Source organism: Equus asinus, chromosome 3, assembly GCF_041296235.1.
Source record: "Equus asinus isolate D_3611 breed Donkey chromosome 3, EquAss-T2T_v2, whole genome shotgun sequence".
Taxonomy (NCBI): domain Eukaryota; kingdom Metazoa; phylum Chordata; class Mammalia; order Perissodactyla; family Equidae; genus Equus; species Equus asinus.
In genome coordinates, this window is record NC_091792.1 from 32,346,762 (window position 1) to 32,361,543 (window position 14,782).

Below are 14,782 nucleotides of genomic sequence, written 5' to 3' on the forward strand. Positions count from 1 at the left end.
GTAAATGGCAATGCAAATACTCCAAGCATTATGGATATTTAGTTTGGGAGTCTGATCTAAATACATTTCCACTGGGATCCATGGACTATACATGCCGTCCTCCTGTGATGTTAATGTAATAGCCGAAGTTAATCTTGAGACCCTGAGATGAGACACTGGTATCAGAGTATGGTGCTTTTAAGCTGCTCAAAGTGCAGACCTGCTGATGAAGTCTTAGGACTGCATCATTTATTCAACTTAAAATAGAAGTGACGAGTGCATATAAGAAATGACAACAAAATTAATTTTGTGCAGTGCTTCTCGAGGATACCTGCTCATAATGCAAGTCCAATAGTTAAAATGATTTTTCACATGAATTTTGTTTAAAGTCGCTTTGCATATTTAGTTGTGAAGGTTTCTAGAGATCTTGTCCTTTGTGTCTTTTACCGCTCTGCAGGATTGGTGAGGCAGTGTACAACTTTCTGTGGGGCTACCATGGCAGCAAGGATAAAAATAGGACAAACTTTAAGAATCCCAGATATTTTCAGATAACAAAGACTGATTTATTTGGGCTCATTTTATGCTCTGACAAAACATAGAGAAGCTTTTGTACTGCGATTAGCGAGGGTGCTGATGTCAGTTCTCTCGTCGAGCATCAAGCTTTATTCTGTGGCTAAATTGTGCTTTGTACCATAATCCAGAGAACCTTTGTATCTGCCTTATTAAAGTGTGTCGTTTATGTAATTGCTTTTGTTTTCCAGTCTAAGCTGTGCCAGACTCGATGAGAGTGACTCATTTTGTGACTGAGACAAACATTCACATTTGGATCATGTTAAAAATAAATAAATAAGTGGCAGGTGCTGCTTGGCTAAATTCTGTGTTTTAATGCTGTAATTTCCTGCTGTAAGGGTTCATCTCTTAGATAACGTCTACTCAGCCTCTGTAATCGCTAGCCCAATCCCTCTAGTGCGCCTCAATCAGTTGCTGTTCATTTCTTGGCTATTTATTTTAGTTTCCAAGGGCCTTTTAAATTTTAACAATATCATTTCAACAGAGAAGCAAAGAAATGGATGGGGGAGCCGCAGTTAAGCAGAAAACAGAGAGCACACTTAAGCTATAGCAAAAGGACACAGTTTCATTTTGTTCCCCTTTTGTCAGTCTCCCTATGTGTTTTGTGCATGTGTAAAGCTGCCTTAGTTATGTTTACTTTATTATGTATATCTTCACTATTGGAGCTCTTTTTCTCAAGTGAAAGATGTTTTGAAAGCACACCTTTCTATTGAATGTGGCCCATATGTCTAATCTAATATTCTCAGAAATTTTACAACTTGGGGAAATTCTGTTTTTTTTACTGTACAAATATTTCTGTGTACCAGGCACGTGCTATGCATTGTGTATGTAATGGCAAATAAAGCAGACGCGGTCATTATCTTCATGGACTTGACAGTCTGCTAAGGGAGTCAGATGCTAAATAAACAAATACAAAGAAAAATTGAATTGCAAAATTACAAAAATCACTACATAGGTAAAATAGGGTCCATAGAACTGTGCCCTACTTTATATCGGGGGTGGTTGGGTTGAGGGTGGTCAGGGAAGGGAAGGCCTGAAGGTCAGAGTTGGCCTGACAAAGACTGGGGGAAAGAACATACCTGACTTAAGAAACAGCATGTGCAAAGTCTCTGAGGCAGGAAACAGTTTGGCATCCTATAAACCATATTATTAGAAGGGAGAAGTGACAATTGATGAAACTTGAGAGAAAAGACAGAAAGCTATATTAAGAAGATTATAGATGAACCATATAAGCACAGCAGTATGGCACTATTTAGTATGGGGGCAAATGACCCTCCATGCAGCCCAACAGCCTCTCAGAGCCTCACTGAAGTGCAGTCCAGAAACTGATACCCATAATACTTAGTGTGAGTCACTGGGGAATGGATGAATTATGTTTGATGAATTATGTAGTGAGAGGCATTTTAGAAAGATTTCCATGCAAGGCATTAAAGTTTTAAAAAGTCATTTCTGTATTTAAAGACCTTCATGATCTGGAGAAATCACTTACTAAAAGATGTAAGGCCTTGATGGCCCTGGATAGATGACATAATAGTATTTTTTCTTTTCTCTTTACTTCTCTGTTACTTTTTCAAGCTTACTGCTTGATAGGGAGGTATCTGTAAAGGCATAATTTTACTAAGAGATGATGTTTATCTGTGTTGAAGTAAATAGATGTTATATCTTAACTGAACAGGTTTTCATAATCCAAAAACCAGTGCTAAAGTCAGGTGCACTTAATGCTTTATGACTTTATGCCTTTTCAGTTTGTCTAAAGCATCTGTAGAACACTACACTGTCTTCTCCTTCTGGACACCAGTTGTTTACTTTTTTCCTTTGAGCTGCTGTCGGATGGAGAAGTTCCTTTAAAATCTTGACAATATTAAAGACCTACATAATATTTTTAGGCCCTTGTGATTTTCCTATGAATCTTCTTGTTAAAGGATTGCGTAAGTTTTTCCATGAAGGGATGCCTGACCTTTTAGCAATAGTTGTGCAGATATTTTGCTAGGGTTGCAATATTCTCAAATATTTTCATTTATGGTATTTCTTCATAATTAGTAAACTCCTTGAGGGTAGAAATCATGAATTACCTACTTATATTTCTTCCCACAAGTACCTAGCACGGTATTTACAATATAATCAATAACTTTTTCACTGGTTAACTCATTGATTTACCTAAATGTTCTTGAATGGATACAGTTTAAAGAATGTTTTAAAATATTAAACCTAAAGTCATCACCCAAGCTAATTCAGTTATCGGTACAGCTGTCCAAGTTATTTAAGACCAAATGAGCTGGTTTATGGGCAACTCAGGCCCCCTTAGTTTTCACTTTCTCTGTCTCTGCCTCAGATCATTATCATAGCTTCCTAGGACCTCCATCAGTGAACAAGTCAAAAATAGATTCATGTCAGAATTTATTATAAAATTTGGTGAAGATGGAGGCTGACACTAAACATCTGTTGGAGAAGCGTATGTGGATTGTAGTTAATCCTCCTTTCTCTCTGCTCACGTGTATTTATAGGATAAAATGAAGCAGTTTTTAGTTGACACTACAATGCTTCTTGTGTTACGTATGCCAAATTTTGTAAAACATAAAAAATGTAGAGACCCTATCATGGCATACTCGTATTGCTTTTGGTGATTATAAGTTTAGTAGATTTTTTTTTATAGACTGATATGTATGTTCATGAAGACATAGAAATAATGCTATGGGGAAATTGGCATATGTCATGTACCAACATCACAAGCATTCTTGGTCTGATTAGACCGTATGCAGAGCACCAGACTCATATGCTACTATGAATACCGTTTATGAAAATGCCATAAGCATAAGGCTGTCATTACTCCAATTTGTCACTGAAAGAAACGTACTTTTTCAGGTTGTATACCTTTCCAGAACTAAAGGATTGAGTTGGTGCGACTGGTACTCATCATGTCTCCAACTGAACAAAAATGTACAGTGGCCATTAAGAATGTTTGATTCCACTGGGGTGCATCAATTGTCGTGTTTCTCAGTCTTTCTGCTTCCTGGAGCATGCTCTTTGGGTGATCTTTTCGAATGTTCAGTCTGGAGTACAGATGTCTCTTAGTAGGTGACCAAGACTTGCTAAAATTGGCCTCTTTTCCGTCTAGCCTACCGCCAGCTGAGGAAGAACTTCAGAAAGGAGAAAGGCGTGATTCTGTTTCTGAGTGTAGATGTTGCGTTAAAGTCTGCCGAAGCTGACTGGTTCAGTCATTTGGTTCAGCTTTTATTATGTGATCAGTGTAGATTTTAGGGAGGGTAATAGTAAAAGAATTTTAGGCTACTTCAGGCATAGTATGAAACTCAGAATTTACCAAAACTTGTAGAGAGAGGACATGGTGAGTTTGGTCCAGATGCAAATAAATGTTTGTTGGGAAGAGAAGGAGAAAGACTTAAAAACAGTTGTACCACGTGCTCAAGGATACAGATCTTATCTGTGCAGTCTTTGAACAACAGTCTGGCCAAGAAAAAGACACAGTCCATTTCTTTGCTTATATTCCAGGTCAGAAGCCAGGAAAGTTCCTAAATCCCTTTTGCCCCTCCCTACTCCTTCCTCCACAGCAAAAAAAAAAAAAAAAAAAAAAGAGAGAGAGAGAGACTTACAGCTTAAAATATAAAGGAGTCTTTTGAAGAAGCACCTTCTGTGTATTCTTTATGTCATGATATTAAGGCATGAAAAACCATTGCTTTTAAAAAAGAATTGTGGTAAGATATACATAATGTAAGATTTTACCATTTTAACCACTTTTAAATGTACAGTTCAGTGGCATTAAGTACATTCACATTGTTGTGCAGCTGTCCCTACCATCCATCTCCAGACTTTTTTCATCTTCCTGAACTGAAACTCTGCCCATTAAACACTAACTCTCCACTCCCCCCCCCCAGCCCCTGGCAACCACCATTCTGCTTTCTGTCTCAATGAATTTCATCACTGTAGGTGCCTCATATTAGTGGAATCAAACGGTTTTTGTCCTTTTTATGATGGGCTTATTTCACTTAGCATAATGTCTCACAGTTCATACACGTTATAGCATGTGTCAGAATTTTCTCCCCTTTTAAGACTGAATAATATTCCATTGTATGTATATACCACATTTTGTTTATCTCTTCATTCATCCGTGGACACTTGGGTCGCTTCCACCTTTTGACTGTTGAGAATAATGCTGCTATGAACATGGGTGTACAAATACCTGTTTGAGACCTTGCTTTCAGTTCTTTTGAATATATACCCACAACTGGCACTTTTTGAGGAACTGCCATCCCGTTTTTCCACAGCAGTTGCACCATTTTACGTTCCCGCTAGCTGTGCGCAGAGGTTCGCATTTCTCCACATCTTGGCCAACACTTGTTATTTTCTGCTTTTTTTGATAATAGCCATCCTAATGTGTATGAAATGGTATCGCATTGTGATTTCGATTTGCGTTTCTCTAAGGCTAGTGAAGTCGAGCATCTTTTCACGTGCTTGTTGGCCATTTGTGTAACTTCTTAGGAGAGTCTTTTGCCCATTTTTTTAATTGAGTTGTTTATTTTTGTTGTCGTTAATCAGTTGTGGGTGTTTGGTATGTATTCTGGACATTAATCTCTTATCAGATATATGACTTACAGTATTTTTCCTCTTATTCTGTGAGTTGCCTTTTTGTTCTGTTGATCACGTCCTTCAATGTATAAAAGTTTTAAATTTTGATGTAGTCCAGGTCACGTATTTTTTCTTTTATTTTCTGTGCTCTTAGTGTCAAATCCAAGAAATCATTGCCAAATCTAATGTCATGAAGCTTTTCCCTGTGTTTTCTTCTGAGAGTTTTATAATCTTAGCTCTTACATTGAGGTCTTTGATCCATTTTGAGTTAATTTGTATATGATGTGAGATATAAGAGTCCAACTTCATTCTTTTGTATGTGGGTATCCAGTTTTCCCAGCACCATTTGTTGAAATCACTGCTTTTTAATATTCAATAAAAACTAAATCTGCCACGACTGGAATGACCCACAACTAAAATATACAACTATGTACTGGGGGGATTTGGGGAGAAAAAGCAGAAGAACAAAAAGAAGATTGGCAACAGTTGTCAGCTCAGGTGCCAATCTTTAAAAAAATAAACAGAGGCCAGCCCCGTGGCCAAGTGGTTGGGTTCACGCGCTCTGCTTTGGCGGCCCAGGGTTTCGCCAGTTGGAATCCTGGGCAGGGACATGGCACGGCTCATCAAGCCATGCTGGGACGGCGTCCCATATGGCACAGCTAGAAGGACCCACAACTAAAAACACACCACTCTGTACCTGGGGGCTTTGGGAGAAAAAGCAAAAATGAAATCTTTAAAGAAAAATTTTAAAAATAAATAAATAATTACCTGCTCCAGGTTCTCCATCTTCTTTAAAAAAAAAAAAACTAAATCTTCGGTTTGCTGACTTGATATTCCATATCAATGTAGTATCTAATATTCTATTAGAAGATCTAATAGGAAATAATAAATATGTGTATATATACACACTATTAAGTTAATTGAGGCATCAGTAAACTTTGCTGGAGTGGTAGATTATTCTTTGGGAACAAAGAAAACATTGTGACTTTTTCTAGACAGTGCATTTGTGAAATTGGTTTGAGAAATGTACATCTTCTTGAAAAATGTCTCTCCAGTGAATACTACATGGATATTTTTGTTTTGTTCCCAGGCATGGAAGAGGAGATGGTTTGTGTTACGCAGTGGCCGTTTAACTGGAGATCCAGATGTCTTGGAATATTACAAAAATGATCATGCCAAGAAGCCCATCCGTATTATTGATTTAAATTTATGTCAGCAAGTTGATGCTGGATTGACATTTAACAAAAAAGAGTTTGAAAACAGCTACATTTTCGATATCAACACCATTGACCGTATTTTCTACTTGGTAGCAGACAGTGAGGAGGAAATGAATAAGTGGGTTCGTTGCATCTGTGACATCTGTGGGTTTAATCCTACGGAAGAAGGTAAGTTCCAGATTTTGTTATTCAACCCGAATTCTCCTTTATTACTACTTTTTTAGAACTCTTATAAAATTCTTTATTTGTTACACAATATAATATTTGTTTTATTTTTTTTATAATAGTAACAACATTTGGAAAAAGTACTAAACGCTTTAATCAGTTTGGGGAGAAACTTTTTATAGGTTTTAGAGAGACTTAACCATTATGGGGCACTGTCTAAATAAATGTCCTGAAAAAGAAGGTAACGAGAAGATATGCTTATTTCAGAGCATTTCCTGAGTTCCTATATAGATATTAAGTTGAACCTTGTAACACTGCTGATATTTGACTATTTTTGTCCTATTAAAAATAGCATTTTCAGATGACAACTTAATTCTCTAGGTATTATTTTAAAACCATATTAGATTATGAAGTTGTGAAATAGCCAAGGCAACTATCAATACACATGAAAAGAAATGAGAATCAGTCACAAAGCATGATGAAAAAGTAACAAACAAATGAGTTTACTTAACACAGAAATCCTGAAAAGCGCATGGAGGAAAAGGGGGCTCAAAGTTTGGATGAGAAGTTGTGAAGAAAAGCTTCTCGGAGGAAGAAAAATTGTAAATTATAGGCTTTTGAAAGAAGTAGTACTTCTGCATAAATGAAAGGAGGGATGCAGAACCCGGCAGGTTTAGGGGCGAGAGAGAGAAAGGACCTACAGGTGGACTAGAATTCTGCTTGAATGATAAAGGCAAGAGGAGAGGCTCTGAGATTTGGGGCGCCTGTCCTGGGAAGAGCTGAGTGATTACAGGTCTCCAGTAGAGTTTTATAAGTGGAATTCCTCTTGAGATGCTTTTCTATAGCTTTCATGACCACCTTTTCCCTGGCCGCTTCTCTACTTCTCCCTTTTTAGACAAACACTAAGAACCTATGTAGGCGACTCCAATGCAAAGATTTGTTGAGCCAAGAATCAGAAATAAAGGCAGCCTGAAGTCTTTGACCTTATCATCTTCATGGTTATACTCATGTTTACCAGTGTGTATTTCCAAGTATCTATATTTAGGAGTGCCGCAGAGTCAGTGATGGGGGGGGGGAATTGTATTAACCATCAACATCAAATTTTGGATTAAAGTGAAACAGTAGTCATCTCTGATTAGCTCACGTGGCATGCTGTTTCCTCTCTGGCCAGTCAGCAGCCCAGGAGAAAGAGCCTTCCAGGGCTGGGAGGGGCCAAGTGGGTCGGGGAAACCCCTTGGTGAGGAACTCGAGAACGGACCGAGGGACCAGTCCTAAGAGGGAAGGAGGCGCCCAGTTTAGACAGGAGGTGCCTCATGAACTAGAGCTCGTCAACAGAGCTCTGCTCATTAAAAGCCTCAAGAAATTGCTTTGCGTGTGGAATTCAGGCTTCAGTTGTTTCTGTGAAGTTACTAAATATGTTCAGATTTTAAGTGGGCATAGGGGTATTACTTCTAACTCCAGTTAAACTCCTCTCCTTTCTTATTTGCAGATAGCATCTATATTCCAGTGCACTGGAGGATTTTAAAGTTAAAGTCACAAACCAGATAGCGCTCTTTTTAATAGTTATGTTAACAGCCACTCAGTGATGATCATTATCGGATTTAGATACCACATTAGTTTCATTATGCGATGGATTTTCAGTTAAAAAAATTGAAGTTGTCGTGTAAGTTTTCTGTTGATGTTGTCCTTATGCCTGCTGCCTTTTCAATTTAGAATTTGTTTTTGGGGACATGGGGGCAGACTTCCGTCCCCCCTGGTTGCTTGTAGAGATTCAGCTGGTCTGAAAGACTAAGTCGTAGGTGTTCCTCTGTCTCGCTTCGTTTTCTTTATAATTCTTCTAAATATATTTACCGAAGGAAATGACGTGCTCTCTGAGAGGAGGCACATTCTTCAGTCCAGGAATATGAGTCTCTAATTTTTGGAAGCCCGTTTAGGGGTGGGTAGAGTTGAGAACTCCCAAAATAATAATTTCTAATGCTGAAGGGTCTCAGGTTAACTTTGCAGATTTTAAGGCGTGGAGTCTGGTCCGTTGGTCCACTTTAGAATGATTCCTATCATCCTGGAACTTGATGAACACCCAGTCAGCTCTGGGAAGCAGAAAAGTTTTGTCTGCTTTAGAAAATCGATTCATTAATTTACCAAAATTTGAGTTTGCCAGCACTCTACCAGGCTTTGGGCATTCACTCAACCAATATATATGAGGAGACTAGTTAGGGAGATAAATGGGAAACATTACAGACGTGGAACTGAGCATCTAGTGGGGGAGGATTCCATACCCAAAATAATTCATCACAGTTGTTGATAATTACAAGTTATATATGTGTGTGTGTATAATAAAATATATATTTTATTATGGTTATATATATTAAACTATGATACTGTGGGAGTGTGTAAATACAGTTCTTAGAGCTTACAGTCAGTCTAGCAGGAGAGACAGGCAAATTCTCTAGGAATTATGATACTGGTTGATAAGTGCTCAGCTAAAGAAAAAATAAATAAGCATGGATAGCAGCTCATTTAGTCTTAAGAAGGTCAGGAAAAGCGTAGGTCCTATTAAATGGCTCTGTGACTATAACTGATACGTACTGAGGACCTTTTTTTTTGTACTTAGCGGAACATTTTCATTGCTATTAGTAGTCAGAATCAGCCACAATGTCTGTTTTCACTTTATAAACTTACTGGTATAGGGAGGGGAGGAAGTTTCAAAACTTGAAAGCTACAGTGACCTTTTCAGTGGCAAAACTCCCAAATCCCTCTGAAACGTCTTAGAAATATATTTGCCTTGAGTGAAATTCTCAATTTGTGGACTTTTTATCTTCACAATACCCATAAAAAAAGGATGTTGTTAATCAAATTTGATGTATGTAATCTGAGTTAGCTACTAAGAACAGCTATGCTAATCGCAAATTGTTTTTATGTGTTCATTAAAACAAGCCCCTAAGGACTTCAATTTGCTAGTGCTTTCTAAATTTAGTTCATGAGCTGCATCTAAATGCAACTGCATTTTTTTAAAATTTTTTTATTAAGATTATGATCGTTTACAACCTTGTGAAATTTCAGTTGTACATTATCTGCATTTATTTTTTGAATTCTACAATTTAGATTTTTACGAGTTCATCCTGGCCGTCTCCCACATAGCCACAGTTAGAAGTGTCTTACTATCCTATGTTGAAGACTTGAGTTTCTTGGAATAAAGCAGCAAAAGATGAGCAGTCCTTCGTCGTGTAGTATCAAGGAGCCACAAAAGTACTTTATTTTACTCTGTAATTTTGGTTTTGGGTGCACAGTAACAAACCTGCCAAAAGGCTTTGAAGTCAACCACTGTATTTGCTTATTCACTTGTAGTAGCTAACTTTGCTAGACGCCTTTTCTTAAAATCGCACCTGTAACGATCTGCATCAAATTCTAAACTGCAGAGAACTGTTATTATCCTTTGTGATCACATTCGTACAGTTTAATATGACAAGGTAAATATCAAAATGTCTTTGTTCTTCCATTAACTTTACTACCTGCTTTATATTCTCTTGCTTCCAAATAGATCACACCACCAATCACTAAATAATTGGGGTGTTTGGTTTTACCTGGATCTATCCCCTGAGCCCTGTGCTCTTCCCATTTCACAGGGCTGAATATGGCCCCACTCTTAGCTTAAAACTAATAACACAAAATGATTTTTCACTCTACTAGTGTCAGGCTAGACGTGGGAAGAAATAGACTATGCTTGGATATTACAGTCTGAGAAAATAACTATCCCCAATCCCTATGAGAATAACGCATTTTCTCCTGAAAACAAAAGGAAAGGGGAAAAATCTGACCTGTGTTTTGATTCCAGGAACCTCTCAAAATATCGTTACCATGTTATTTCCGCTGCCCCAGGTGACCACTGCTATTACTGAATACTCAGAATGCTGGCAGGCTGGATCTGTTTTTAAATTCTAGCACATTGAACTGTGTTCGGTTCCTATGAATGCTTTTATTTACGAGATTTGAGGGTAGAAACCAATTTCTTTTCTTTTTCTTCGAAATGGGCAGATTTATTTTTGTTTCTACACCGAGGCGGAAGCTGTTAAATCTGCTAAACAAGTGCCAGGAAACACAGCCTAAGAGCTGTACACAGCTAACCAGCTTGGCGCAGAGGCTTCTGGTCTAATTTCAGGATGCAAGATTACCAAATTGCCTCTTACCATCAGATGGGTTGTTTTTCTCAAAATGTCCAGATAATAGTGGCTTTTAAAAAATAGTGTGATCCTCTGATATTCTTCCCTTTAGAAAAGTAGATAAACTAACATGTAAGAATTTCCATATGCTCCCTTTCCTGTAAAGAAGTGCTTCTTAATTAGGGAACTTTTAGATTTCTTTTATTTACTTCTTAGTTCAGGTATAACTTACTATTTTGAAAGGCACAGATCTTAAGTGTACAGTTCAATATAGTTTTATATATTCATCTATATCTATACGTAGAAATAGAAGTCTGTGTAACTGCCACTCAGATCAAGAAACAGAACATTTCCAGTCCCCCAGAAGGTTTTCTCATGCTTCTTCCCAGTAAAAACCCAGAAAAAAAGCCTAAATGTAACTGTTATTTTGCTTCTATCACCATATATTAGTTTTGCCTATACTTGAACTTCGTAGAAATAAAACCATTGAGTCTGGCGTCTTTTTTCAATATTAAGTCTGAGAGATTCATGCTTGGAGCATGTAGTGGGAGTTCTTCATCCTATGTAGCCTTCCACTGTGTGACTATATCACAAATTATTGACCTGTTTGAACGTTGATGGACATTTGGGTTGTTTCCAGTTTCTAGTTAATACAAATAAAGCTGCTGTGAACATTCTTATATGTCTTTTGATGGACATGAATGCTTAGTTCTTCTGGATGTATGCTCATGAGTGGAATGGCCACATCATAGGATAGCTTGAGTAGATTTAGTAGTTTTAGTTTTTCAAAGTTATTGTACCAGTTGCTTTCCTACTAGCAATGTATGAGACTTCCAATTACTCTACATTCTCACCAACGTTTGATATTGTTGGTCATTAATTTTAGCCATTCTAGTAAGTGTGGGATGGTATCTCATTGTGGTTTGAATTTACATTTTCCTGAGGACCAGTTCAACCAGAGAGTTTGTTCTATTTTGTTTTGTTTTGTTTGATGATACATTTTCAAGCTACTGCCCCTGAGATCTTGATTCACTGCGTCTCCTGAGGTGGGGCCCAAGCCCCTAGATTTCTAAGACACCCACAAGTGATTCTGATGCCATGACCTCTCTGGATGAGAATTAAGGCGTTTGTCAGCAATTCCTAAGGTTTATTTTAAGTCTCCAAGAATGTTTTCACAGTCTAAGGAAATAGTCGTGACAAATTCCAAATAGTCGTGACAATAGTCTTTTTATTTAAAAGATAAAAAATGTTCTACTTGAAACACATTAAATAGATTGGTCTATGATTAAAGGTCTTCAATTTTTTTTTTTTTTTTGCCAATCTTCTTTTTTTTTTTCCTTCTTTTCTGCTTTATCTCCCCAAATCCCCCCAGTACGTGGTTGTATATCTTAGTTGCAGGTCCTTCTGCTTGTGGCATGTGGGGCACCGCCTCAAACATGGCCTGACAAGTGGTGCCATGTCTGCACCCAGGATATGAACCAGCGAAACCCTATGCCGCCACAGCGGAGCACTCGAACTTAACCACTCGGCCACGGGGCCGGCCCCAGGTCTTCAATATTTGATTAAATAATTTGAAGAAACTGCAGGTTGCTTCACTGAACATTGCAACCACTGCTGTTTCTTATTTGTACCTACTTGTTAGATTTACCTTTATAAAATATTCTTCCATAAAAAAATGGTGTATTCAGAAGTGAGAAGATGGTTATTTTAGCCTTAATGATAATGCATACTCTTTGTGGACTCTTATTTGCTAAATTAATTAAACATAGATTTGTTCGAAATGCTTCTCTTTACAGAAAAAAAATTCTATAACAGACTAGGTAAATCAGTAATCTATAGAAACAGAGTAACCTTAACCTATTTACCTTTAATTGTGAACATAAAGGTAAAACTTTTGCAATAGAAACCAACAAATATTCTATCAGCAAATGTAACGCGTCCTCCTCAGAGAGGAGATCTCATGTGTTCTCCTGACAGGGATGTGAGCAACACCACAGTTTATTACCACATGCTCGATGCTGTATGTTGTAGTTACAAAATCAGAGGACCTGTGCCTCAACTTTGAAATATTCTACCTTACCAATAAGAAAGAGTAGAATTGCTTCCCTGGCCTTAAGCTTTTGTGCCATTTGGTTAAAAAAAAAATTATTCCGAATGTTTACAGGCATCATCTGGGGACTCTAACTTCTGTGAGGGTCACTGCCACCAGGGCATTATGGTTCTAAATGGGGTAAAACTGTGCATTAAGCTAGGGATCATGTGGACCAATTTATTACTTGTGGTTCTCCTCTCATAATAATCTACGTCTCTTCACTGAAAGGTCGTTAAGGCTTTCCTTAGCAGTACTTATTGGCTTTCTAAGTAAAATTCAAGTAAGAGTTTGCTCCAGAGCTTATTAGGCCTTTAATTGGTGCCAATTATATTCCTCATACCTTCTGAATTAAGAGACAGGAAATAATTTTACGTACATAAGCAAACACTAAACTGATGCTTGGTTCTCAGAAACTTGGTACCAGCGTTACTTAGAAAGAGCAGTAAGTTAGAAACCCAAGTGAGGCAGAAAACAACCAGCACGGTCTGCTCAACTACCTGTAGCGTAGAATAGGGGCAAATCATGTCTTTATACCGTGGAACAGAAGTTTCTTTTTTCAGACGAGTTGATTAACTTTTGGCCAGAAATTTTATGTCGGAGAATATTTAGACCCAGAGCAATGCTTGCATTACAATATTCAGATCTGAGTATGTAGTCAAATTAACATAAGTAAAATAATCCCAAAGACAGTGGCTTTGAAGATAGCACCTTCTCTGAGCCAAAGTGGAAGAGCAGTGTCTGCTTCCCTTTTAAAGCCCTTTGTATGTCATGTTGTTTGGAATGGTTGGGCTTGCTTTTCATGGCTGCTTGAAGGACTTTTCTCTCATGAGGTTGCTAGTGAACATAATAGAAACTTTTCTCTAGTTCTTGCCTCTGAGAAGTATGTATCTCTTCCCATATTGTGAAGAAGATTTTTTTTTTTTGTAAACGAAACCTTTGAATCCCAGGCCTCTTTTCAGAAAATTCAGAGGATCTTGCAGCTATAAAGAGGCTAAAACAGTTTCGTCATTCACAGGTGGAAGAAATGGAAGGTTAAAATTAGATGGTCCCATTTTGTTAATACAGATGTGATTGCCTGGCTGGGTGATTTTTGTTTCCCGCTTAAGATGGATCACTCAGTTTATTTAGTTCTAGCCATCAAGTTTAGAAAAAATATTTAAGGAAAAGTATCTATAAAAACAAGTACCTGGGAAAGTTATTTTAGGAGTTAGAGTGGAAAACTGGAATTTATACTAATTTACATAGTGATATATATCCACTGTTTAGTTTCATTTTGATTTGGTCAGAACTCACAATTTAAGTAATGATACAATTTTGCGGTGCCTCTATGGTAGAGGAAAGAAGTCTATAAAATATGCACTATGCTGGGCTGGCCCTGTGGCCAAGTGGTTAAGTTCGTGTGCCCCGCTTCGGTGGCCTGGGGTTCACCAGTTTGGATCCTGAGTGCAGACCTACACACCGCTCATCAGGCCATGCTGTGGCAGCATCCCACTTAGAAGAACTAGAATGACTTGTAACTAGGATATACAACTATGTACTGGGGCTTTGGGGAGGGGAAAAAAAAGAGGAAGATTGGCAACAGATATTAGCTCAGGGCCAATGTTGCTCACTAAAAAGCATAGAAGAAACTTCCTTATTCAATTAAAAACAAAATGCACTATGCTTGTGAATACAACCAGTAGGATACATTAATTGCTTTCTGATATCTTTGCTTTTTTTCCTCAATGTTGTATATATTTTTCTTAAACTCCTCTTTAAAAGGTAAATATTTTTCATAGTTTTCTGAAGTTTAACAAGCCACCAGGATTTACTCTGAGTCACTGGTTAATCTACGGCATTTGAAATCCCCCTAAATAAATCTCTGTATATTTGCAACTGAATCAAAACAGTGAACCATTTCCTAGGGTACCTTATATACACTATTTATAATCGACAGCTAGTAGACCTGAGGTGTTGGAATTTCCACTGAAATTATGGATTTGTGTTATATAGACGTCCAAAAGTTCATTTTTTAATTCTCA

General features: G+C 37.7%; 1 protein-coding gene across 16 annotated transcripts in view; it reads left to right on the forward strand.

Moving 5' to 3' along the window:
* Nucleotides 1-14,782, forward strand: part of GAB1 (GRB2 associated binding protein 1) — a 117,671-nt gene that overhangs the window by 72,261 nt on the left and 30,628 nt on the right. For all 16 annotated transcript variants that reach the window (XM_014838108.3, XM_014838103.3, XM_014838106.3 and 13 more), the window contains exon 2: nt 6,221-6,515. In XM_014838108.3, coding sequence (XP_014693594.1) covers nt 6,221-6,515 — 295 coding nt within the window. The remainder of the gene's footprint in view (nt 1-6,220; nt 6,516-14,782) is intronic.